The sequence below is a fragment of the Brassica oleracea genome, chromosome C3 (genome assembly GCF_000695525.1).
Source record: "Brassica oleracea var. oleracea cultivar TO1000 chromosome C3, BOL, whole genome shotgun sequence".
In the NCBI taxonomy this organism is placed as follows: domain Eukaryota; kingdom Viridiplantae; phylum Streptophyta; class Magnoliopsida; order Brassicales; family Brassicaceae; genus Brassica; species Brassica oleracea.
In genome coordinates, this window is record NC_027750.1 from 35,404,243 (window position 1) to 35,429,127 (window position 24,885).

Below are 24,885 nucleotides of genomic sequence, written 5' to 3' on the forward strand. Positions count from 1 at the left end.
TAAGGAGATGATCAACAAGTCGCTTTGGCCGAGTGGTTAAGGCGTGTGCCTGCTAAGTACATGGGGTTTCCCCGCGAGAGTTCGAATCTCTCAGGCGACGTCTAATTTTTTTAATTGACTTTGACTGTAGTTGACAACAACTCAACAACATGCGTAACTGCACTACCAAACACTTTCTACTCGTCTCAGCTGATTAAACTTTGCTCGTTACTGCTACTGTAATTGCAACCGCTATTTTTTGTCTGTTAACTACATTTGCTTTGGTTCAATGTTTTTGTCCAAAATCTCAACATACTAATGAACCAGAGACAAGACTTTGCGGTGAAACAAAAACCGTCAGAACCAGAGTCTTCACCGGTTCATATCACTAGTAGTTGTAGCCTCCTTCTCTGTAGTCCTTAGAATCTTTACATAGCATAGACCTGAGCTCCATCATTGATCTCGGCGGCTCCAAGTGCTCAGGCTTGAGAGCGTTCCCTAACAGGCTTTGCATTTGTGTCGCAAAGATTTCATCCAAAACCTGAATTCATTGGAGCATAAGATAAGAAACAGACAAGATGACATTTTTGTTACATTCCCTTAAAAGAGTTTAGAACAAAACTTACAGAAACTGCGATTCTTGGGCCTTTGTGCCAAGTCACATTATCTTTCCTATCCTCCAAAAGACGAAGCACATCCTGAAAGAGAAAGAGAACCGTTAAGTTAAATGCTGAAGAAAATGCTGCTAACGTAATCTGATTTAATGATGTCTCGAACCTGTCCCAATCGGTCCCAGATTCCTCTGCAGACCGATACAAACACATCCGGTAGGAAAACACTGTGTAGGTGATCGATGGTTTTGTCTAGCACATCTTTCAATGCCATCATTCGGTTTCTAACATCTGGTTCTGCTGTGGTTTCCCTTAAGTCGTGGATGATGCTCTTTAGCTTCATGTGATTTTGTATTCTCGTCTGTTAACACAAATTAAAACATCAACAAGGTTTTCAACAAAAGGTGGCGAGAACAAAATCAAATTTTAGAGAACAACATACATTCTCAGCGAGTTTCTCCACGAGTGCTTGCGTATAACTTCTGAACTTGGCTCTTAACAACACTGTAACTTCACTCAACCGCTCTCCCAAGATTCTGTTTTCTCCGTCGGGGATGTATGAGTTCCAAGATTTAAACCGGTTCTCTATACTCGGCCGTAAAATGTCAAGCACTCTTTTCATCGAGTTCAAAAGAACTCCAAGCTGAAATTTCACCAAAGATTGCGTTATTGTCTTCTACTCTTACAAAGATAATAAACAATGAGTCACATACCTCTTTTGGCACAGCGTAAGGGTTAGGTGCGCCTTTGGTGAACTTCTTGACGATTTTCAGCCCAAAGATCTTACTTTCCTTTAACGGAGATATAATCTCAGCAAACTGTTTCTCCATCGCTTCCACTATTGCCTTCTCTGCATCTGCTACAACCTTTATTTCAAGGATCAACAGCAACACATTAGAAGAAGGAGAAGATAATAAATCTCAAAAGCTTATACTGATTCATGCGATGTGAGTCCATTGTTACTGAAGTCTAAAGAATGAACATGAAGTTTTTTGTTGTTTCACTTACTTTCTCCAAGGATATTGCATATTCTGGCCAACGCCTAATGATAATATCATATTCGTCAAGTGTCCCATTGAGTCTCTGATACATCTCATCCACAAAAGGAGAAGTCAATCCCGAGATATCACCACATGGTTTTACCTGGAAAAAAGAAGAAGAAGAATGTAATTCAAATTGCGTTAGAATAAGGGCCTTAGCACGTTCTGCAGTAGACAATGAATTAGTACCGTTTCTAGCTTGCAGAGTTCGTATAGAACGCGTCTTTTCTCTTCAATCCAGTTTGTGATATACGAATAAAATAGCTCTTTGGCGTTCACACCACCTTTAATAGGACTGCAACATGACAACAGAATGTGTAAGTGCCTATCGGTAACATGAAAGTGTGAAAAGGAGATATAAGATAGTGAATTTACTTTATGTTCCAGCTAGTAATATCTCTCTGAAAGTCAGCAGTTGTGATAACAAGGTCAACAACAGGAGGTGATGGTCCAGGAGGAGGCCATACGAGAAGAAACTCCCGGAGCCTATTGCAGAGATCCACGCTATATATTGACGCTGAAAGATTTGGAAGGTCTATATAACTGCTTGAGAGTTGACAGAAAGAATCATTAGACTGAGAAGCAAACAATATAAATGTATATCCAAGTTAACATATATGTTGCACATCTTTGACTTGAAAGTCTTAAAACAAACCTTGGGAGCACACTGCAGTTATGGATCGCTATGTCAGTGGATATTTCATTCTTAAAGCTCAATATTAGAGACTTCATCTTTTGATAAGATGTTGTCAGTGCCATTGGATCAACTGGTGCAGCACCTTCACTACGGTTGTTAAGTAAATCGTTTGTTTCCAACAAATGTCTTATTGACCTCTTCTTTGAAGCAGCCTGAATGGAGGTGATTGATCACAGTTACGAATGAGAAAAATAAGTTTAAGAAACCGATTTGATCCCAAAAGAAAAAAAAAGTTTAAGAAACGGATAGAAGAGTTTGACTGATACCTGAAAGTATCTGCAAAGTTTTAGCTGTGCCTCAGGGGTTAATACATCGTTGAGAAGAGCATAAAGCCTGACAGATGATTCTATCGCCGGTGCTGGAGTCCCCGTAGCAGACTCAAAGACATCTTTCATCCCGGAGAAAGACAGTTCGTCAAGTGATTTATAATTCTCAAATGCTGAAGCAAGGATCTGCTGAATTTGTTCGTCAATTTCCCCCAGTAATCGGTTCTGTCAACAAGGCAGCAAAGGTTGAAGTAAGCAAGCTACTTGAAAAAAATGAAAGATAAGCAACTAGAAGATCCAAGCTAACCCACCTCTTGATGACTCAATACAGACTTGTGGTTGCTTTTCATTATAATAGGGAGTAGAAAATCATATATCAGATCAAGACAGTCCTTGGTAGGCGAAGCAACATCCATAACATAAGAAAGATATCTGCAAATTTTCACAAGACTGCTTAATTGCCGCAAAGATAATTTAAGACTACTCAAAAAACCATTCTTTGCCATTCGATTCTTACCTTAATCTTGCGTATGCATCTGAAATCCCATAATATGATGCGAATCGAGTTATCATCCAGAGCCATGGGCCCTTGAACACTAAATTTCTTCGTTGAAATTGTTCTGCTTTCATAGCGACCTCTAGGATAATATCATAAGCTGAAGTTTCTGCCACCAATCCACACTTGGTTTTTTCATCTAGACTGCTTGAATAGCTTAAATGAAGTTGTATTCTCCCAATATGTTCATGCTCTGGTTCATGATATATTGGCCACCATCGCACCTTCTCATTCTGGTTCAGCCAAGAAAAGAAAAAAACTTAAGATCTTCAGCTTCATTATCTAATAGACTCGGAGATATGAAAACATAAAGCTGAGAGAGGTAGAGAGAGAGAGAATCTTACCGGATCATCAACAATAGCTGCTAGCTGAACTACAACACGACCAAGAAGTTGCCCCTTCGAATCTCGAACTTCACTAATCAAATCATCACCAAGACTGTCTGGCAAGCTACAAGAGAAATGTATATTAAGATCCACCTATGAAGAAGTAGAAAGAAAGGTCTTTAATGATCACGAGAGCAAACAAGGTCACGTACAAAATAAAAGCCTCGCTGGACCCAGGCTGTGTCTTAATTTGATCCTCTTCAGCGGAGCTCTTCAACCTCAATGAACATGAATATGTTTCTGGAAACAAAAAAAAAGAAGAAAAAATCAGATCCTAATGATCCAACATAAGGCAGTGAGTAATGTCCAAAACACAATGCAAATACCTTGTACTGTTTCATAAGTTTGTTGTCCAGTGTGAGATGCAACCACTTCGTTTTTAACAGCTTTTGAGACCTGTTTAAGGTAGCGAGCAGCTGCCTGCACGTAAGCCAGACTCTGACGTGAAAAGGAACCATTAAGAGGAACACGAGGAGTGACATGAACTTTCTTCGCTGCTTTCCATCCAGATGATAAAGTCAAATTCAGCTCTGCAATATTGCGACGAACAACTACGAGCTTTTCCTTGGGGACCGTCAGTGATGCAATGTTACAGCCAGGTGGGGGATCTAATCCCATTTTAATTTTACGAACTGTACAAAATCAATACTGTTATATAAGCACAAACGTTGCAGATGAATACAAATGGTCAAATGCAATGTGAGGAGTATATATATATACCTTGGACTCTAATTTTTCCGATAGTTTTCTTATTTTTTGGAGCAGATGGCTCGGTAACCAACTCGCAAGGTCCCTTTCCAAGTAGCTCTTCTTCGGATTGAAGGAAGAATTTCTCTAAACTAAATGCCTTCCGCATTGTCTTGCATTCGTTATTCAGGAAGTATGAAGCTTCGTTGACTCTGTCCACTGACATTGAATGGAGACATAGCCGCATACAGGCTTCATACGCAATCATCGCAGACCACGGACCTTGCTCACTGCATTCAAAACAGAGGAGAAATTAATTATCGAGAAACAAACTATAAGAGAGCTAAGTAAGTCAACCTTGCGTGAAAAGTTGGGAAACGAGGAGGCAATGAAGTCGTTGAAGTGATGGTCCCGTTCTGGTTCCTTCCTGTAGTTCCAGCCTCAACATTTCTTCTTGTTTCACATTCGTTATGCGAAGATATATTATTGTTCATCACACCAAATGTTTCAGCTTCCTGTAAAGTTTCAGCCTTAGCACCATATCCACCATTATGAGCTGCTGCCACGTGAGGGAAGCGAACATGAGTTTTATAATCTTGAGGCGAGTGGTGTCTCTCGTAGGTCTCTTCATCTGAATCAGAAGCAATGTCCATGTCTGAACTTGAGCCACCGTTTTTATAATTACCTCTCGCAGCAGCCGAAGGAACTGGAGGAGCAGTCCTGAGTCCAAAACCATGAGAAGCTTTCACACCATTGGCGTTGGAAACAGACTTAGCATCCAACTTCCGGTTACCAATCGTCCACCTCGAACCAACATGATCCTATTAACATATTAAACCGAGCAAATTGTCACAGTGAATCAAACCGAGATACAAACGCTAGAGATTGCAGATTGAAAACATGTTGGTCATTACCTCTCCTATGCTTCTCAAGCCGGCTTCTCTGAACATAGCTCCTTAGCTTTGACCTAGATTCCAGAAATTTCACGGAGGTTATGATCAAAAAAAGCAAACAAAATGCAGAGAAATCGAATTCGCATTCCAAGCATCAAAATCAATCCCTAAGCACATAGCAACTTCGATTTTCTACAACGAATCGAAGGATACGAAAGAAAAATTCAAGTGAAACGAGCCAAGACAATGTAGAAAGAGAGATGAAAACCACTTTTTTTTCTCTCTAGCACGAAATTCACATGAACGAGAGGCGAAACCGTAAACGGAAACTCGCGAATCGATCTACTCATCTAACACGAAATCAGCCCAATGCATTTAGCTTACCAGTTACCACTAATTCGAACAAGAATCTCTGGAGACTTTCTAAGTGAGAGAAAGCAGCAAGTGTGAAACCGTTATTCCCCAGTAAATTGAAAAAAAAAAAGATGGAATCATTCAGACTGAAGGAAAATATCAGGCACTGACAGTCATTGAGTCTCCGTCGAATTCACTAAGAATAAGAAAGACGAAAGCGATGAATTATAAAGAAAAGGAAGATCGGCGAAGATCGTATATTCTTTTTTTTTATTTATTTTTATCAGTGTCTTTTGTTTAGTAAAACTTGCGCCATCAAGGAAAATAAAATATATATACACATTATTACGGTGAAAAGGATTTGATGAGAGCGGCGTTGGATGGAGACGTTAATTAACGGTGACGAAGACTTTATGACGAATGCGTCAACCCCACGTGGCAAGTGGAGACACGCCCTTTTTTTCCATATAACGGCAACGTTACGCTCGCCTCTAACCAGGACTGTATTGTTACTTACTAATCTACTTATTTTCAACCCTTTTGTTTTGGTAAATTACTTATATTCAACTCTTTTTTTTTTGCTAAATTACTTATTTTCAACTCTTGTTACTTATTATTTCCCCCTTCTAAGTTTAGTTTTTTTGTTAGTATTATTTGCAGTTTACGACTCTTTCTTTTTTTTTTCAACATTTTTACGAGTATTTAGCAGTAGCAGTTTTTAATATCTAAATTATTATTTAAAACATAATCTAACCAACTTGCTATTATTAAAACGATGAGTAATCAATTTCTTTAGATTTCGTTCTAATGATGTGGTCGCATTTTGTCGACCAACTTCTTCTTTTTTTCCTCCCAAACCGGTGTCTTGCGGGATCTCTCAATTATTCCCATTTTGACTATGCATCAATTTCATCAATTCCTCATACAACGAATTTGATCCGGCGTTTAAAGTTTATTATATTGGAAAATGTAAACTAATTAATTTCATTTATTAGTACTTAATACACAGTTCGCATTTTAATCTGATGTTTTTTACTGCCTACACATTTTAATCTAAGAAGGAATAATAGTTTTTTTTTATAAAGAACGAATAATAGTATTTGCTAAGCAAAAAGAATGCTACCATATTATATCATGCGAAAGAAGAGTTTAGACAACTTGTTCTTGTCTTCATATGTCTTTTTCTCCGACCGCGTTAGTTGTGTCCAGGTCACGCCGAAAACGCATATGCTTAGCCAGCAAGGTATAGCTCTAATGGGCTTCATGAAACCCATTTAATCGAAAAGCCCATATTCTAACTTTTGACTTTAAACAGTGTCAACTGGGCTGGAAGCTGACGCACTAAACCCGAGCCACCTTTCCAAGCGCCTCACATAATCCACGTGAGTGTCACACGCGCTTAAAGTTTATTCAACCAACGTCGTCGTTTCGCTCGGGATTTCCGTTCACGCGCGAGTGGAGAGAAGTACCTTTTACAGCTCATGATGACTCGGCGTTGAGCCTTTATTTCTTCTCCTTTAATTTCGTATATTTCTTCCAGAAAATTTCTTTTGATTTTCAAATACCCAAAAAAAAAAAAAGAGAAAAAGGAGAAAAAAAATCGAGATCTCTCTCTAATGGCGGCGACGTTGAGCAGAGACCAATACGTGTACATGGCGAAGCTCGCCGAGCAAGCGGAGCGTTACGAGGAGATGGTCCAGTTCATGGAGAGCCTCGTAAGCTCCGCCACGCCGGCCGGCGAGCTCACGGTGGAGGAGAGGAACCTTCTCTCCGTGGCGTACAAGAACGTGATCGGATCTCTACGAGCGGCGTGGAGGATCGTGTCTTCGATCGAGCAGAAGGAAGAGAGCAGGAAGAACGAGGAGCACGTGTCGCTCGTCAAGGATTACAGATCCAAGGTCGAGGGCGAGCTCTCCACGATCTGCTCGGGGATCCTCAAGCTGCTCGATACGCATCTGATCCCTTCGGCTACCGCTAGCGAGTCGAAGGTGTTTTACCTGAAGATGAAGGGGGATTACCATCGGTACATGGCGGAGTTCAAATCTGGAGACGAGAGGAAGACTGCTGCGGAAGATACCATGATCGCCTACAAGGCTGCTCAGGTATGGGTTTGAGATTACTTCAGTGAGCCTGCTTATACTATGTCATTAGTTCCTTAATTGGTTTCAAATCGTTTAAAGTAGTCAACTTTTGCTTCTCTATTTCATTTTTTTTTTTTAATTGTTTGTTGTTTTGAAATGCAAACGAACTTATGTTGTCTCTTGAAGGACGTTGCAGTTGCTGATCTAGCGCCTACGCATCCGATCAGGCTGGGTCTGGCTCTCAATTTCTCGGTGTTTTACTACGAGATTCTCAACTCTTCTGAGAAAGCTTGTAGCATGGCCAAACAGGTACCTCTTTCTTCCTTAAGCTGCATGTTTGTTTCAAGTTGAAGACTTCGGAGCTAATCTGTTCTGAAGCTAATAGAAATGGTTGTTGAGAGTTTTTTTTTTTTTTTTGCTCTGTTGCTTGTTTGGTGTTTTTTTGAGTGACTTAGTGGACTACTTGTGTCCCCATCTTTCATTCATTGTGTTGGATTGATTTTAATGAATTTTTGAGAAATTACTACAAGTAAAGAAGTTGTTGTTCAATGAAAAGTAGCTCTCTCTTCTTTCTGAACGGACCCACTTCCTTTCATACCAGAGATTTTTAAAAGTCATCTTCTTTATTACTTTTTTTGACCTGCGACTCACATTAACCTAATTATTCCTTTTGTCAGTAGAATCTCTTAGAATGACAGACTTAGGGTGGGATTAGGTAATTCTAGAGATGTGATCATTAGCCTTTTGGTGCATGATGAATCTGGAACATCTCTTGCATGACATATACAAGTGTTAGTAAGACTTAAAAGATATCTGATGGTTGCCTTATTAATTTCTGTTTGTTGGGACTCATCACCTGCAGGCTTTCGAGGAGGCCATTGCTGAGCTGGACACGTTGGGAGAGGAGTCATACAAGGACAGTACTCTCATCATGCAGTTGCTAAGGGACAATCTAACCCTCTGGACCTCCGACATGCAGGTTTGCTCTCTCTCATATTCAATCAATCACCTCATCAGAATTCGTGTTTTAGTGTTGTGATGACGCGTTTGATCAATGATCATAGATACTCTTATAACTTTATAACACTATTTGGACTATGACATCAAAACTCAATGATTGATTTGCTTTATTCAGGAGCAGATGGATGAGGCCTGAAGATCTTGTGGAAGAACAGACGGTTATGTAATTTCCCCGCAACCATGGCCGAAAATCTAGTTCAAACTCAAGAACCCCCTTTGCTGTAAAACTTGTCGAAAAAATGGTCTGTTTATGACGGTTATGTGCACAGCTTTGGTGTTATCTGCTTCTCTGTTCCAACTCTGTTTTTCTTTTTTAATTTATCATCATCTTTTCCTTTTTCCCTTAAAGTTTATATTACTGCAACCGATTCAGTGTCCCAAATCTTTTAGCTGAGAGCCTTGGACTGAAATTCTCCACTCTTTTATGGCTCTCTATGCTGTGTTGAAACGCTGCATGTAGCCATGTCGGACTTGGTAAAAACAGGATTTCACTTGGGAGTGTTTACAGTTTGGTTTTCTATTCAATGATTGACTGGTTTTATACAATTAAAAATTTAAAACCAAGCAAAATCATCTGCAATCATCTTGCTCAATCCTACAAACAGATTTTGGTTTGGTTTTAATCGATGAATCCCGGTTAGCTCCTGTTTGGTTTCTTTGTTGCACGTCAAAGCTTCTTCCTTCTTAGCTAGAGTGTATGAGTTCTACTCCAACCTTTTGCGTTAAAAATTACTATTAGGAAAAGGCCGTTTTAAATCTCGGATTCGAGCCATCGTTCCATGTGATTAGGGTAAAGTTGAGTCAACTTGACCATAGGCGTGCTTAAGCATAAAATTATATATTCACCATAAAAAAAGTTATACAGAGTCGGGATCCAAAAGTTCGAATCTCACAGAACACACAAAGATAAGCTAAACATCAAAGGTGTACATGGACCACTTTTGTCTGGCAGTTGCATGCATGAGAAAAAAAATTCATAAAGAGCGAGTCTTTTTGGTCTAATTAAAAAAACTTCTTCTTTACTTAAACCTTTGTTTCTTCTTACCAATCTTTTCAGAAAAGAAAAAGACCGTAAAAAACACAAACGCTTGTTTAGCTCGCACGTGATTCCAGTTCACGTTGTTACTACCACCATCAAAAGAAAGAAACACTTGTGGTAAAACGATAATTAGTTTATTTTTATTCTTTTGAAATACTAATGTAGGATCTCTGGAAGCCATATAGAGGCCCTAGGTCTGGGTCCGAAAATTTGACCACCGCTTGGGGACAAGTAATTATATCATATATAAACACAAAGACCCTATAGTTAATCTTATGTGTTGGGTAAAATAGAAGACAGAATCTTTGGGTAAAATAAAACCATACTAAAGAAAGACCATATTGTGTAAATACAAAGGCCATTCCAAGTTAGTATATGACATAGTTCTTATATATGTCTACTAATTCCATTAAAATGCATATGCAGTGATGTAGTAATTGACACTGTCATCAAAAATGCATATGAATGATGTAGTAATCGGTACTATTAAAACAGAAAGTGAGACTAGTCAAAGATCAAAGAGAAACTGTTTCAAGCATCATTATTGATGGATTTTGAATTTTAAAATGTAAATACTTTTTTTATTCATTGATGATTTGTTGATTTAAATTTATTTATTTATTTATTTATGTAATTTTTAATTTGATTGAATTTAGAAGATCTCATTGTTCGACGAATGTTTTGACGAAGAAAAGAACAATATCACAATATAAAAATTAATATAGTCTTGTAATCTTATAAATATTGTGCATTGAAAATAACATATTGATCCTATCATACCAAAATTAATAGTCTTGTAATCTTGTTATTTATTTATTTATGTAATTTTATTTTTTTTTATAAAAGAATTGAATGGATTTCATATTGTTTTAAACTATTAGTCAAACTATATTTATTGCAACTAAAATGAAGAATAAAATCATGGAATACAGTTGTATACTAATGTGATCCTAATTTTCAACATCAGCTATTTTAGCATCTATGTAATTGCAAAAATATGATAAAACATCTTATGCCTATAAAAAAACAAAAAAAAAAACTATACACAAAAATATAAAAACAACTCAGCCCAATATTCACTAGATTCATCATCCAAAAAACTAAAATACAACCAATAAAACCAAACCAACTGAGTCTATTTATTACAACAAATTTTAAACACATTCCCATAAATTTACCAATGAGGAAAACATTTGTTACCATGATAGTCAATTCACTTTCTTTTTCTTTTCTGTTTTCAAATTTATAGTCTTTCATCTTCTTCTTCCACATTACCTACTTACCCAAAAAATCACATACCTCTTCATCAGCTCCCTCAATAAAAAGCTCCTTCCTTTACATTTTACCATCAACCCATAAACAAAAAAAACAAAAACCCCTTCCACGAAGGCATAAGGAAAAAAAAATCAAAAACCCAATCTCTTAGATGACAATCCTTGTCTTAACAATTTAGATCGGCACGAAGAACAATTTTTTTTTTTTTTTAACTTTTTGAACAACACTCTGTTACAATGGCAGCCAATCTAGAACTGAGTCTTTTATGTACAGAGATCACCAACGTTGGTGATGAAGACGACGGCATAATTCTTGACGAAACTCCGATCGTTTTCCCTGAAATCTCGATTTCTCAGACGAGTTTTCCATCGGAGAGCGATGAGTTCATCAGAGAGATGATGGAGAAGGAGAAGCAGCTTTTGCCAAGTGATGATTACATCAGCAGACTCAGAAGTGGATACTTGGATTTGGATGTCAGAAGAAGAGAAGCTCTTAATTGGATTTTGAAGGTCTGATCTTTTATTATATCTCTTCCCTTTTTTTTGATTAAATTGATCAGCTTTTATATCATCTGTATGAGTTTGAATTCTGAAAATCACATTCTCTTTGATGTATGATCTGAGACATAAAGAATGCGTTGTGCTTGTTGTGTATATTAGATCAGAGGCTTATGCAGAACAAAGTAGATTTCACTTAATCTTGGAGTTTTAGATCTCTCAAAGCTCAGCTTTTGATGTATTCTCTTGTTTTTATTACAACAGGCTTGTGAGGAACACCAGTTTGGACCAATGTGTATTTGCTTATCTATGAACTACTTGGATCGGTTCTTATCGGTTCATGATTTCCCTGTAAGTTCACATTGATCCATCTAAAAAGATTGAGAATGTGTTAGCTCTTTATCATCTAAAAGTCCCAATTTTGTAGAGTGGCAACACTTGGGCAGTGCAGTTGTTGGCTGTGGCTTGTTTATCCTTGGCAGCCAAAGTTGAAGAAACTGAAGTCCCAATGCTAATAGATCTTCAGGTACTATTCATCTCTCAAATTGTGGAGATGTTCTTTATTGTTTTTTAGTTACACTAATCAATTGCGGTTTTGGTCACATTTGGGAACAGGCTGGACATCCTCAGTTTGTGTTTGAGGCTAAATCAATCCAAAGGATGGAGCTTTTGGTGTTGAACAGATTGGAATGGAGATTGAGAGCGATAACTCCCTTCTCATACATAAGATATTTCTTGAGGAAGATGAGTAAATGTGATCAAGAACCACCCAACACATTGATATCCAGATCATTACAAGTGATAGCCAGCAAAACCAAAGGTGAAAAAAGTTATCTCCTTTTTGTTTTTGTGCTTTTGCTTCTTTTTTTTATGATTTTGGGTGAATGTTTTGGACTAATAATGGTGTGGTTGTGTGAGTGAGCAGGTATTGACTTTTTGGAGTTTAGACCTTCTGAAGTTGCTGCTGCAGTTGCACTTTCTGTTTCTGGAGAACTGTACACAGTACACTTTGACAACTCTTCCTTCTCTCCTCTTTTCTCACTACTTCAAAAGGTAAAAAAGAAACTCCACCAAAAATCTAAATATTCAATATAAAGCAGCAATTGGGTGTTCAGTTTCAAGGAAATGCCAGTTGTGGAGAAGATTGAAATCATTAAAGATGACACATTTATATGTGTGTGTGCACTAACTGATGCATTGCATACACATGTGTAATGATATTTTATAAAAAAAAGTATTAAGTTAAAAAAAAAGAGCAAAAAGAAACTGGTTTATGGGTCTGAATCCTTTGACTTCCACAACTAGTGGAGCGTATAGACCAAAGACCACTGTAAAGTATATCATTCTTTTTTTTTTGTGAAACTAAGTATATCATTCTATAGCTGTGTGTCTTGTGACTCTTTGTCTCTCTCACACATACACTCACTGCACACTCTAGTCACATCTTTTACCAAATATTGTCCCCACAAAACATGTTGTTCTTTTAAACTTTGTTGGTTCTTTTATTGCTTAAACTCTGTTTGCAGGAGAGAGTGAAGAAGATTGGGGAAATGATAGAGAGTGATGAGCCAGGCTTATGTTCACAAACACCCAATGGGGTTCTAGAAGTATCAGCTTGTTGTTTCGGCTCTAAGACTCATGATTCTTCTTCTCCCCATACACATCTTTCCTAAATCTCCCTGTTTTTTTTTCTTAAAATAAATTATCATTATTATTATGTTTGAGGAGAGGTTGAGAAAAGAAAATAATCATATCAAATTTATAAAATAAAAGAAGAAACATTTTAATTTCAATATTTTAATATATCCCCTACATACCAAAAAAAAAAAAGGATGATAGTGATATGATTACTTTTTTGGTAGGAAACAGGAAGAGTAAATAACAGAGAATGTTTGTTCCCGCCAAATAAATGTAGCGGGAAAAAAACCGTATCGGTTGCGTTGATAGCTAAAGGTTGACTTTCTTTTATAACACACTTTCAAACGGTGTCGCCTAAGTAAATAAGGCGCGCATGGCACTAATGGGCTGCAAATTGGGCCCACTAATTGAAAATGATATCTTTTGTGCTTTCTAACTTGGTCAACAAAAGTCCAAAATATTTACAAACTAAAAGAAACAAGTCGAAAAAGAAATAACTAAAAGAAATACTTTTCGAAAAATCAAATAAAACTACAAAATGATTGGAGTCCAGGTCCACTAAACCTCTAGGTTCAGCAACTATGTGTAACGGGCCAATCCTATGTTCATTAAAATTAAATAATTCGTGCCTACCAATGTCGTTTGGCATCTCAGCAGCGATTTTTATCGAATATTTTCACCACAGAAGCGTAAAAGCTTTATTCTTCATAAAACAATCGGTCCATTTTTTTTCTTTAAAGTTTAAACTCTGACACTAGGTCTTTATTTTCCATCGAGTATGAAAATATAACTATTAGAAATTTAGGAGCGTAATCATGATGATACACATAAGAAAGAATATTTTTTTAAAAAAAAAATATATAGTTAGAGATATTAAAAAAAAAATAAAGTGAATTAAGATATACTTACTTTATTAATATATTACCAATCGCTAATTTGTATAGATAAAACTTATAATTAAATGATTAATTGCCAAAATATTAGTTATACTGTAATAGTGATCGTAATTGCCAAAATATTAGTTATCACTAGAGATTTTCCCGGGCGTAACTAGAGATTTTAGCCCGGGTTTTTCTCATAATTTTTAATTAATTTTAGATTATTTTATCATTTTTATTTGAGTATATATGTTTATACCTAGACTAACTACACTTATAACTTATTAGACAAAATTTTAAACTTTTTAAGCTGGTAAGCATGTTGAATAATTTTTAAATTAAGTCTTAGTTAAAATACAATTAATATTTCTCTCGTTTATTTTGAGTTTCTATGAAAATATGGTTTAATTTATGTATAATGCAAACTTTTTTTTAATCTTAAAGTAAACCAATATGCATTTTTAAATTTTAACTATTGATTTGAATGCATTTAGCAAAAACCTTATAATCAACATAAACTTGCATCTAAAATAATCCTTAGCAAACCCAAGAAAAGCTTATTTCACTCTAGGTTCATGATTCCCAATTTATCACTGGAACGACCAGTAAAACTACCAAACAAACATCCGGTAAGCATGTTCTATCGCAGATTAAATAGTAAATAAATTACTATGGAACAAAGACAAACAACTGTGATGTGAAATCTTAGCTTGAGGATGATAAACAAAAACATTCAGAAATTCAAGCTCTTAGCTTTATTCTCTATTTTCCGCTGCTACATCTTTTCTTAGAAAGTTATTGTCGATGTAGCAACTAACCACATAACCTTACTAACACTCTTAACACTATTGATAAGAATAACTTTTGCAACCAGAATATAGTTTATTTGGCTAGCAATGCACATAATATTAATATCCCATAATTAAAGACTGTCACATTTAAGTTTGTTCAAATATTCAACAATTACTAAAACGTGGGAAAAAAAACTTCAGCAATATTAATCTGCCAAACTTTATCCGGCTCCAACCTGTATTAAGTAAATGCAAAATTGTCATTTCTGAAACAAATTCATTATTATAGTTTACTTTCTATTTGTCTGTAAGAAGCAACTAAATTAAGTACCATGATTTGTTGGAAGACCTCATAAAAAGAGATTGACACTCGCATAAATGAATGGCTAATTTGTTTATCTCTTATCTTAGTAACGTACACACATACCATCATGCATTCAATCTGTTACGATACCATGATTCTTTGAAGCTTAAAAGTACCAGTTTGAAATCAAACAAACTGTTGTAATATTAGCAGAGTTAAAATTTTCTGACAGAACAAAAGAAAGCCTCAATAAGAGATAATAAAGCTGAGTTCCCGGGAAAAGAGGGGACGGAGGAGAGACCCCTATGGCATGATCACCGAGGTTTACAGTGGACAGAGTTGTAGCTGCAGTATGATCTAGTTGCAACGCAGTCATGTTGATATGCTGGCTAGGTTCTTTTCGAAGAAGCTCCAATACCACGTTTATTCTCTGCATATTTATTTGTTCCTCATGTTATGTTTTCTTTTTTAAATCCAGTATTGCTATCATCAATTGCAGAAGTTAGTGATCTAAAAAACTATATAACACAGGGAATTGAAGCACCTTCCATGGAAACCGAACTTTGGGTCATCTTCTGTGTATTGCTCAGTGTTTTCAGCTCTTGAAAATATGAGACACCCAACCTACTTATTAAGCGGGAGAGTTTTTTAGCGAGAAAGTTCCAATGAGCCACATCTCCGGCAGCCAACTTTTTAGTTCCTCTCCTGCAAAAAAGAAATTCTATCTGGTAACCTATGAAGATATTAAAATATATGTGTTTTAGTATAAGCAATTCAGGGATATGAAAGGACCTATGTTGTGTAGATTATTACAAGTATATATATAAGTATGAGAAGAATGACGAAACTCATGAAAGCAATAAACAAAAAAGAGGATGGCGTCTCTTACCTTTCGTATCCAGGGATAATGAAAAGATTGCAGAGATCAGAGTGTGACAGCTGAAGGAATATGTTATACACATATCAGCACAATTTTGCTTCTTGCAACATATAGCTCATCGGCTTCATACACCATCTTAAATACAACATCTTTTCATGTTACACTTGAAGCTTTTTCACTAACCGGTTTGTTTTCAGATTTCTCAGGTAGAACTGAAGGAGACCAAATCTCAATTCAAGATGATGCTGTGTAGACGACTACTTGGAGTAAAACCATGACCTGAAACATACAAAACACATAACTTGATGGTCGAAGCGCTGCAGGAGCTTTGCGGTGAAAAGCATAGTAATATCAAAGTTAAGACACACCCTTGACTTGAGATCGTAAAGCAACAATTGAAAGCACCAACTAACTTGAAGAAAAACTATTAAAACTATAATAAATAGACATATTGAATGTATAAACCATCAATTTGAACCAAAACTTACATGATTAAAATCACAAAACAAAGATAAGATATAGAGTATGTCTCTTGGAATGAAATAAATGGTGTATAATCTAGAAGATCAGAACCTAATTTCTAAGAGATGAACTCAAAATTCATGATGATCACCACTAATGAAACTCTACAGAAAAAACACATTCCTCTGGCACCAGAAAGTCAAGAATGGATTTGATACCGATACAATCAGTAGAGTAACGGTCAAAGCCACTGCAGCCAGACCAGGTGGATCCACGAAAGATATTTCCTCCTCCAACAACAATCGCAACCTGTTGTAAAAGTATAAGAAGAGTAAGACATCATACATGACCTTGTAATGCCCACGACCCAGACACAACATCCTTCACGTATGTTACACTTGCGAGCTTTAATTTGGCGTTACCAAATAATCAATCACTGATTGCTTATAACTGATAAGCAAATAAGCTTTTAAAATTTTAAAATTTTGTGATTGCAAAATCGATCAAAATCAAAGATCAGTGTGGTTAAGACTGTGCGAGAGCATTGTTGTTGTTAAGAAGGAAGGATTATATGGAACTAACCCGATAGATATAAATTGAGAACACATTTTGTAACTTCTACACAATTATTATTGTACTTAGTGTACTAAACATTTCCTTATAATCATACTTTCTCAATCAACATGTCTAGGAAAGAGCTCAATGCATAATACCTAGCTACTTATAACACATGAATCCATGGTTACAGAGTTACCCAATCGCGATAAGATCAAAAATGTCTCCGAGAATAACCTTGATGCCAAGCCGATTCACTGTTGAAACCTCTCTTGCAACCGACATAATGCCCTAATTAGAGTAGCGAGAAACCGGATGAGACATGTGAAGAAGGAAATAGAAAACAGAAATGATGAAACCTTTGGATCGATATTGAGCTGCTCCACTGACTTTTAAGTCTTTAAGCAAAACCCTTCTCCATTTAAGCGGTGGCTTGGATGTTCCGTCGAAGGAAGGCATTCCAGGAAAAGATGATTGTCCCTTTAATAAACACAACCAGAGTTCCACAGTTCAAGATGAGTTAAGATTCACTTCAACCAATAAAAGTTCGGATTTTGCCATATATATTAATCAAATCTTAAACCCTATAGCCAAAAAGTGTCTTCATTAACCATTTTCAGGAAACCTGGTGGACGTAAAGCTTAGCAACTGAAGATTAACAATACCTCTCGTTCAAGGACTCTGGAGTTGAACCATTATTCAAGGATAAAGACGTAGAGCAGCTGATAAGTACAAAACATGATTGAGCCAACACGCCGGCGGGAGAGAAGAGGTAAACTCCGGTGAAGGTTTTCTAGTTTTTTGTCAAGTGTGAATCAGAGCAGATATCGAACATGAAGTTGGGTGTCGTTACCAGCGTTAGGATCTACGTGGCGGAGGGCTACGCCGTTGGTTGCTCCAGTAATCCACGACGGTGCAACTGAGGAGGATATGATAAATTTTTACAGGATAGATTTATAGATTCAGAATATGAAAAGATTTTCAAAAAGTGTTAGGGTAACGATTAAAACGAAGAAGCTGAAGTGAAAGCATTTTTATGTCAAAAAGTGTTATGTCTATTTGTTTGTGTAATTCGTGGAACTAAAGCTGATTTATCTTTTTATTGGCCTGAATTAATTTGAGGACGAGGATATATTCTCTTTTGAGCATTACGAACTTCTAGTATTATTAGATATTCATAACTACCATCAGCTATTGTATGGTGTATATGATTATTTTTAATAAACCCCTCTTGTGACTACTAATTGTACTTAACCACTTACAATATCATGAACGTATATGTACGTTGTACGTACTATACGCATTCAGATTTCGTAGTGGTCGCACAGTATATAATATACATACACGCAAAATTTGAAATGAAGAACTATTTGGACAGTGGACTAAGTGAAGACAACAAAACAATACAAAACAAACAAGCTTTTATATTTCTTTCATTGGGCTTCGTCATAATGAGTCGTCATAGTCATTCAACTGTCCAAAACAAAATAATTTATTTTATTATTTTTCCTGCAAAAAAAAGTTGCTAAAAGTTAGTTTCTAAACTTTTTTCAACCTTTACTTTTTCCCTTTACGCATAACTAAAGAGAAAATACTTTCCTTTTTGTATATTGAAAAACAAAGTTTGTCTTTCAGTAATTACATAAATAGTACAATAATCATTTGAATTAATTAAGCGACTCTAATTAACTACATTGTAAGAATATAACTGATATTTCTTAGGGTTTGAATGGTAACCAAAGGAATGAAGAGGAACGCTACCTTCCTTAGCGTTCCTCAAAAATGTTATCATTCATGAAGAATATTTTTTCTTCTTCATTCCTTTTCATTCCTTTTTTTGTAGAGAATTATAATGCAAATTTGTTCCTTATTAATTTTGATAAGGAATTCTCATTCCTCATCGTTCCTAAAAATTTATTTCTATTCATTTTTTTTCTATTCATTCCTAATGTTCTTCGATGGTTACCGGTTACACCCTTAGATATGACCTATTGCACGTGAATCATCATCATCAGTTTTCCAAATTAGGGCAAAGTATTTGAAGCTAAGAGGATGGGAATATCATATAATTTAAAGGAAAAAAAAAACCCTAGCCCTAGCTGGTCCTATATTTTTTATTTTACGCAATCAAATCGAGTTTTCTTTTTTTCTTCCCTTTTTATTATAATAGTATTACTCGCTTTGAAACTTAGCTTGAAAGGCTGGTAATAAAACCCTGCTTGTGGGTCACATTCAGATTCCCTAAATGAAGCATAACGACAGTAACTATTCCACAGTAAAAACACTGTGAGAATGATGCATGATGTTGATTATGGTGATGATGATATAACACGCATGTATACACAACACATCCACACACCTTGATGGGTCGTTGTCCGGGTTTCTGCGTATTGACTGAAAGATTCCATGAAGGAGGACCACAGTAAAAGAAAAAAAAATTATGTTTAAAAACATATGCTTATTTATCTGATCAAAACATCTTACATCAATAATTCAACTTAGCTCACAAGAAAAGCCCAAAATTTTGCACACAAACAAAAAATATCTGCGGTTCACTACTTTCTATGAACATTTATTACATATCCAGACTCCAACGTATGGCACAAACATTTCTCATTACTGCAGTAGCCGAGTAAACATTTTTCACCTCTCAATAAAATTTGTAATCGTATATGTGTTATATGTCTCCATCATTAAACTGCTTTGTGAAGCAATGGAAAAGGTAGCAAACTAAGAAGTTGTAGCAATATCTAAATTAAAACAAATGATTTCTATTCAGATTCCATATTAATTGAAACTATAAATGCAACATTATTGCAGTCTTTAGTTTGGTCCTTAAGAGGAAGGGGTCCACAAAAACACTAGAACCGAGAAAAAAGTCCCTAACTAAGAGATATTTTGGTTTGGTCCCTGTACTGTTCACGGACCCCACTGAAATGTAACGACCCGCGATTGATTCGTTTTTAATTTAATTTTTTTTTTAAATCGGATAAAAAAAAAAGTTTAAGGACCAATTATTAAGGACTAGACAATAATGATGCTCTAAGCTAAACTGATAATTAGGCAGTTCTCATGTCGCCCAATATAAACAATAGAGAAGGACAAAAAACGGAGAAACACATTTAGTTAGGTTTCTGAAGTAGTCAAAGCTAGCTAATATCGCGTGGTTATTCAACAAACGTTAATAGCTCGTTATACCCAAACATGTACGTACTGATCAAACTCGATCAAGTACACTAACTAATTGAGCTACACGCGTTTGAAATTTGCGAAAACAAAACTTTGGACCCAACAGAAAATAAAAGAGAGAGGACCACAAAGTCATCTTCACACTTTGGAGTGTGCAGCCTTAGTTTGGACAAGAAGGCGTAGAGATTGCCTTATCAAGCAAAAACATCTCTCTCAAGTCTCTTCATTTGTGCGTAGATTTGCCTCTCTCTTTCTCTAGAGAGATGTAGAGGTTGAGACATGAAAGGCTAAATATGGAAGTGGCCGTGAGATGGGGACTCGAATCTTATCTCCCTCTTCTTTCCTTTTCCATTCATTTTGGTTCCCTCTTTCCCTCCCCATATTTCATTGCGTCATCACCAAAACCCTAGTTTCATATTCATTTGAATTCAAATTTTTCTTTGTTTGCTGGTATCATCAGGATTTGAATAAAATTACTAGGCTTAATCACTTCTAAATTTTTTGCAATTTACCGTTATTACTAATAAAAAAAAGTGTATTGCTCGATTAAATTGAATGTAAACATAAATTAACTAATTAATAGGATAGAAGATCGAATGCATAAAAAAAACAAATTAAGTGAAATAAGCGAATGAACTAATGTCTTAATTAAGAAAAATAAACAAAAATGCATGACTACAAGTGAAAGTCTAACTAGGGATTTGGAAGAATAACATAATTAGTATGTTACATGTATGTGTGCCCATATGTTTTTATCTCTTCTCCTTCATGCTTCCAAAGAGCCCACATGTCTCCTTCCCCAGTTTTCCAAAGAACATTGCTATATATATATACACAGGTATACATGCATATAATGTAAACAATTAGAAAGACATAAAAAGGACGATGAAGCTTTGGATGCATCGACATGTTTTGATTATTTCTTTTTTTTTTTATTATTATTATTTTTTTATTCAAGTGAAAGAGTTTAATTAATTCCCAGGAATCAGAATACAGTTGCAGCAGCTAGCAGATGTAACTTGACCTTTTTCATTTCCAAGGGGGAACAAATAAATGTCTTAACATCTAAATATATACACACTGATTGGTGAATATGGAATCCACGCTATATCTAAGCCATTACACAATATTTTAGGTAGAAATCTCCATCCCAAGGAAATTCCGACCGATCCACATTCGAGTCCTACACTCATTTGACAATTAAATGAGAAGTACGTATACAAACACATACTTATAATAATAAAAAAATATTATAAGGTGTGTGTGCAAAAAAAAAAATGATCAACAAAATATCTTAGTTCTTAAACACCAAGAACTTAAGAAACAACATCATCACTTAATCAAAATTTTAAAATGTGTATGTTTAAGTAATGGTCTAGCACAAATAATAACATTCCCACTCAAACACCAATGACTTAAGAAACAATTAGGAACAATGTCCCAATGCTAAGGAAAAACACACAAAAACAATAATCATATGCTAACAAATACATATGTATATAATGCATACATTAATCATGTAATATTCATTGAGAAAGACACGATAGATCTAAAACACTGACACATGTGATGTTAATTACTAAAATCCGCACTAGTCACTAATTATAGCTATAGACAACTCAAGAATTTCCTCAGAGACTTTAGAAGTTGATAATGAGAAACGTAATTAAACAGAAATAGCGTCATCAAGAACATCATCACCAAGAAAAACGAAAATGGGTACATAAATCAAACAATAAAATAAAAACCCTCTTAAATTCCTCAAGTGATTGATTAGCTAAATTAAAAACCCTAACAGTGATCAAGAAAATCAAGATTCATGGTTGGTCTTGTTCATGGTGAAACGAAGAAGGCTGTGGAGGATGAGGAAGAGTTGGATTCTGATGCTGGTGAAGTGGTGGAGACGACGACTTACCAAGAGTGTGTTTGTTGTTATGTAACCAAACCTTAAGGACTTGCCTCGGAACACCAGTCTCTTGACAAAATCTCTGGATCACTTCATCATCTTGTCTCTGAATTCTCCAACCAATACTCTCAGCTAAAGCTAACATCCTCTCCTTCTGCTCCGGCGTGAACTTAGTCCTAAACCTCTTCCTAATCCCACTTCCTCCTCCTCCTGCCTCCGCAGAAGAAGTCTCCATACGATCTTCTGATCTCTCTCTTTGTGGTGGAGGAGGAAGAGCTAGCTGAAGCGGAGGAGCCTGTGACGGCGGTGGTCGATAACTCACCGGAGCTGGAAGACGGTAGAATCCCGGCGGTGGAGGAGGAGGAGGAGGCTGATGCGGTGGCGCGTGGTGGTGGAAGTAAGGTAATTCCTTGCGGTGGAAGTTACGGTGACAGCCACACGCGGCGCATTTTAGGGCGTCGATGGTGCCTTCGATTCCAGCTGGCATAAACTCACCACAGCCATCCACCGCGTGTCCTCCTATGTTCACCGCTTGGTTCTTGAGACACTCACGGAACCTAAACCTGCTTCCTCCTCCTCCACCGGAGGAACCACCGTGTACCACCATGAACCCTCCACCGCCTGTTGAGGTTGTTCCGGCCGTGTCAGGACTTTCAGTGGATGTTTTAAGGACGCGAGACGGTGGAGGAAGAGGAGGAGAGTCGTAAACGGCGTCTTCGTCTTCTTCTTCTTCCTCGTGAAGATTCATTTCATCTTCTTCTTCGTTGTTGTTGTTGTCTTCAAAGTCCATTGAAGCAAGCGAAAACTACGTCGTTTTCTTGTTGAGAGAGAGAGAGAGAGAGGAAGTTTCAAGAAGGAGAAGAAATAAAAGAGAGTGTGGACAACATCAAAGGTTTTATCTCTTCTCTCTTTTATCTCATCGCTTTGGAATTGAGATTTGAGAAAGTGTTTATATATATATTTTTTTTTTTGCTATATTACATTCTTCGTTATTGGAAATCGGAATCTTATAAATCTGACCTCAACCACACTTTGTAACGCTCTCTTCTACCTTTACATTTTTTTTAATCTCTAATTTAAATTTAAATTTTAATATAGTTTTTTTTTTGGTAAAAATTTTAATATAGTTGAGACACAAATTACCCTGTTTCTTTGTCAACTAAGCAGTAGAAGTGTAGAACCAATGTACTTATCACTATTTTATTACTTTTATCTCAATTAATTTGGTCGGACCACTCTAAGAAACACAAATTTTGATTTTGGTTTGCATTTAGTTGTTTCATTTTTTAAAATAAAATGACACATACGAACTTAATCAATAAGACTTGTATATATAGATAGGTTAAAGTTAACAATTATAATTTTGTGAGATTTTGATTGAGGAAACAAAATTGGAAAATATGAATTTACTGACTTATGGTTTGTGTTTTCTGATTTACATCAATGTATGGTCTTAGCTGTTTTTAACTTCTTATGTTTTAGAGAAAATTGCCAAATATGACTCACAACTTGATTTCAAACACAAAAGTAAACTCAAACTTGAATCAAATGCAAAAGTAACATAAAAGGCTATTAAAATTACAACCAACCCCTTGTGAACAAACAAAAAAAACGAATTTTTTTTTATGTTTCTAACCTCCGTAAGTCGTCTGCCCAGACAACTTTACAGTAAGTCGTCTAGACTAGTTCTACTTAGAAATAATTTAAATTTTTTGTAAAAAATATTTTGATAAGTGAAAAATTGAAATCATGTAATTAACATATGTTTTAAGAGATATAAATTAAGATATAACAAAAGCTAATTGTTTTCAACATAGATGAGTGAAAGTAGTGAGTCATGATATTCTTTGGTTTAGGTTTTGCCAACATATGTTGTAGTATTGTATGTGTTCTTAGGGTTAGATTTTGGAATGCATAAATGTTTTTTTGAAAACTTTAAAATTTACCTAAGTGTGTTTATTTCTGTGTATAGTAAACCCTATTTAAGTATAACTACGAGTTTATAATGTGGTTAGTTAGTTAATTTAGTCAATTTAGTTTAGGGGTTAAATTTAGGGTCTGGGACGACTTACTAGTAAGTCGTCCAAACCGGACCAAACCTTTAATTTTACAATGTACTTTTAAACCTAACCGGATTATTTACCGGTCATATATAAGGTGTTTTTTTTTTATTCACTGTTTTGCGAAATTCAGAAAACCTTTACGCTGTTTCTCTCAAAGGCGATTTCGAAGGCGATTTCCGTCGATTCTCTCTATATCACTGTCTTTCTCACCACCGTTCTCACAACCGCTTCCTCTATTTAAGATCCGAGAGGAAACCCTAGCGCGCATTCTCTCAGAGGCGTCTCGTTGAACTCCGCCGCCGGTAAGTTATATCTCTTACTGTCGAGTGATTGATTGAGGAAAAGATGAACATAAAACTGGAAGTCTTGGAAGACTTATAATTAAGTCGTCTGGGAAGTCTTGTCTCGTAGGAAACCCTAGCGCGCATTATCTCAGAGGTGTCTCGTTGAACTCCGCCGCCGGTAAGTTATATCTCTTACTGTCGAGTGATTGATTGAGGAAAAGATGAACATAAAACTGGAAGTCTTGGAAGACTTATAATTAAGTCGTCTGGGAAGTCTTCCAGCTGGAAGACTTTCCAGACGACTTAATTATAAGTCTTTCAGCTGGAAAACTTGCCAGACGACTTAGTTATAAGCCTTTGATTGTTTGAGATGGTTGTCTTTGATTGTTTTGCAGGCAAAAAAAAAAAATGGAGATGCCAGAACTCCCCCGTAGGATATATACATTAGGGGAAGAGCCCCCCGCAGGGCTGGAAGACTTTCCAGACGACTTAATTATAAGTGGTCTACTAAGTCGTCCAGCTGGAAGACTTTCCAGACGACTTAATTATAAGTC

General features: G+C 36.1%; 4 protein-coding genes and 1 non-coding gene across 8 annotated transcripts; 3 read left to right on the forward strand and 2 right to left on the reverse strand.

The window, feature by feature from the left end:
- Positions 1 to 18: 18 nt before the first annotated feature.
- On the forward strand, positions 19 to 100 carry TRNAS-GCU. The gene has a single exon. It is a non-coding gene; the product is annotated as a tRNA-Ser (tRNA).
- Positions 101 to 190: 90 nt separating this feature from the next.
- Positions 191 to 5,752, reverse strand: LOC106336017. Of its 3 annotated transcripts, none has more exons than XM_013774730.1 (20): positions 5,500 to 5,752; positions 5,137 to 5,189; positions 4,908 to 5,043; positions 4,580 to 4,778; positions 4,256 to 4,512; positions 3,862 to 4,167; positions 3,688 to 3,775; positions 3,494 to 3,599; positions 3,111 to 3,382; positions 2,905 to 3,025; positions 2,594 to 2,818; positions 2,286 to 2,479; positions 2,006 to 2,173; positions 1,820 to 1,925; positions 1,599 to 1,733; positions 1,304 to 1,456; positions 1,033 to 1,233; positions 757 to 951; positions 606 to 677; positions 191 to 520 (listed from the first exon to the last, which is right to left on the reverse strand). In XM_013774730.1, exons 2-20 carry the CDS (start codon positions 5,170 to 5,172, stop codon positions 368 to 370), a joined length of 3,123 nt encoding a protein of 1,040 aa, XP_013630184.1. In that variant the 5' UTR covers positions 5,173 to 5,189; positions 5,500 to 5,752; the 3' UTR covers positions 191 to 367. The 3 variants fall into 3 exon arrangements, with proteins under 3 accessions (XP_013630184.1, XP_013630183.1, XP_013630182.1); XM_013774729.1 differs by having other exon boundaries at positions 4,580 to 4,781; XM_013774728.1 differs by having other exon boundaries at positions 4,580 to 5,043.
- Positions 5,753 to 7,020: 1,268 nt separating this feature from the next.
- LOC106336315 (14-3-3-like protein GF14 kappa) lies at positions 7,021 to 8,912 on the forward strand. Of its 2 annotated transcripts, none has more exons than XM_013775106.1 (4): positions 7,021 to 7,571; positions 7,737 to 7,859; positions 8,413 to 8,529; positions 8,686 to 8,912. In XM_013775106.1, exons 1-4 carry the CDS (start codon positions 7,086 to 7,088, stop codon positions 8,704 to 8,706), a joined length of 747 nt encoding a protein of 248 aa, XP_013630560.1. In that variant the 5' UTR covers positions 7,021 to 7,085; the 3' UTR covers positions 8,707 to 8,912. The 2 variants fall into 2 exon arrangements, with proteins under 2 accessions (XP_013630560.1, XP_013630561.1); XM_013775107.1 differs by having other exon boundaries at positions 7,086 to 7,571; positions 8,692 to 8,912.
- A 1,957-nt stretch (positions 8,913 to 10,869) lies between these two features.
- Positions 10,870 to 13,119, forward strand: LOC106331902 (cyclin-D4-1-like). The gene is made up of 6 exons (XM_013770341.1): positions 10,870 to 11,393; positions 11,646 to 11,732; positions 11,809 to 11,907; positions 11,997 to 12,201; positions 12,307 to 12,434; positions 12,908 to 13,119. The coding sequence occupies exons 1-6, from the start codon at positions 11,121 to 11,123 to the stop codon at positions 13,052 to 13,054; spliced, it is 939 nt and encodes a 312-aa protein (XP_013625795.1). The 5' UTR covers positions 10,870 to 11,120; the 3' UTR covers positions 13,055 to 13,119.
- An 8,503-nt stretch (positions 13,120 to 21,622) lies between these two features.
- LOC106329058 (zinc-finger homeodomain protein 1-like) lies at positions 21,623 to 22,918 on the reverse strand. The gene has a single exon (XM_013767633.1). It carries the CDS (start codon positions 22,772 to 22,774, stop codon positions 21,896 to 21,898), a length of 879 nt encoding a protein of 292 aa, XP_013623087.1. The 5' UTR covers positions 22,775 to 22,918; the 3' UTR covers positions 21,623 to 21,895.
- Positions 22,919 to 24,885: the final 1,967 nt, after the last annotated feature.

Excerpts from the sequence above, each read along its gene's own strand:
- LOC106336017 (XM_013774728.1), bottom strand. The coding sequence starts at position 5,172 with ATGTTCAGAGAAGCCGGCTTGAGAAGCATAGGAGAG. Across the intron at positions 4,168-4,255 it reads CGGAAAAATTAGAGTCCAAG|TTCGTAAAATTAAAATGGGA; the intron begins GTATATATATAT and ends GATTTTGTACAG. Across the intron at positions 3,776-3,861 it reads AACTTATGAAACAGTACAAG|AAACATATTCATGTTCATTG; the intron begins GTATTTGCATTG and ends TTTTGTTTCCAG.
- LOC106336315 (XM_013775106.1), top strand. The coding sequence starts at position 7,086 with ATGGCGGCGACGTTGAGCAGAGACCAATACGTGTACATGGCGAAGCTC. Across the intron at positions 7,572-7,736 it reads TCGCCTACAAGGCTGCTCAG|GACGTTGCAGTTGCTGATCT; the intron begins GTATGGGTTTGA and ends TGTCTCTTGAAG. Across the intron at positions 7,860-8,412 it reads CTTGTAGCATGGCCAAACAG|GCTTTCGAGGAGGCCATTGC; the intron begins GTACCTCTTTCT and ends CATCACCTGCAG.
- LOC106331902 (XM_013770341.1), top strand. The coding sequence starts at position 11,121 with ATGGCAGCCAATCTAGAACTGAGTCTTTTATGTACAGAGATCACCAAC. Across the intron at positions 11,733-11,808 it reads TATCGGTTCATGATTTCCCT|AGTGGCAACACTTGGGCAGT; the intron begins GTAAGTTCACAT and ends CCAATTTTGTAG. Across the intron at positions 12,435-12,907 it reads TTTTCTCACTACTTCAAAAG|GAGAGAGTGAAGAAGATTGG; the intron begins GTAAAAAAGAAA and ends CTCTGTTTGCAG.
- LOC106329058 (XM_013767633.1), bottom strand. The coding sequence starts at position 22,774 with ATGGACTTTGAAGACAACAACAACAACGAAGAAGAAGATGAAATGAAT.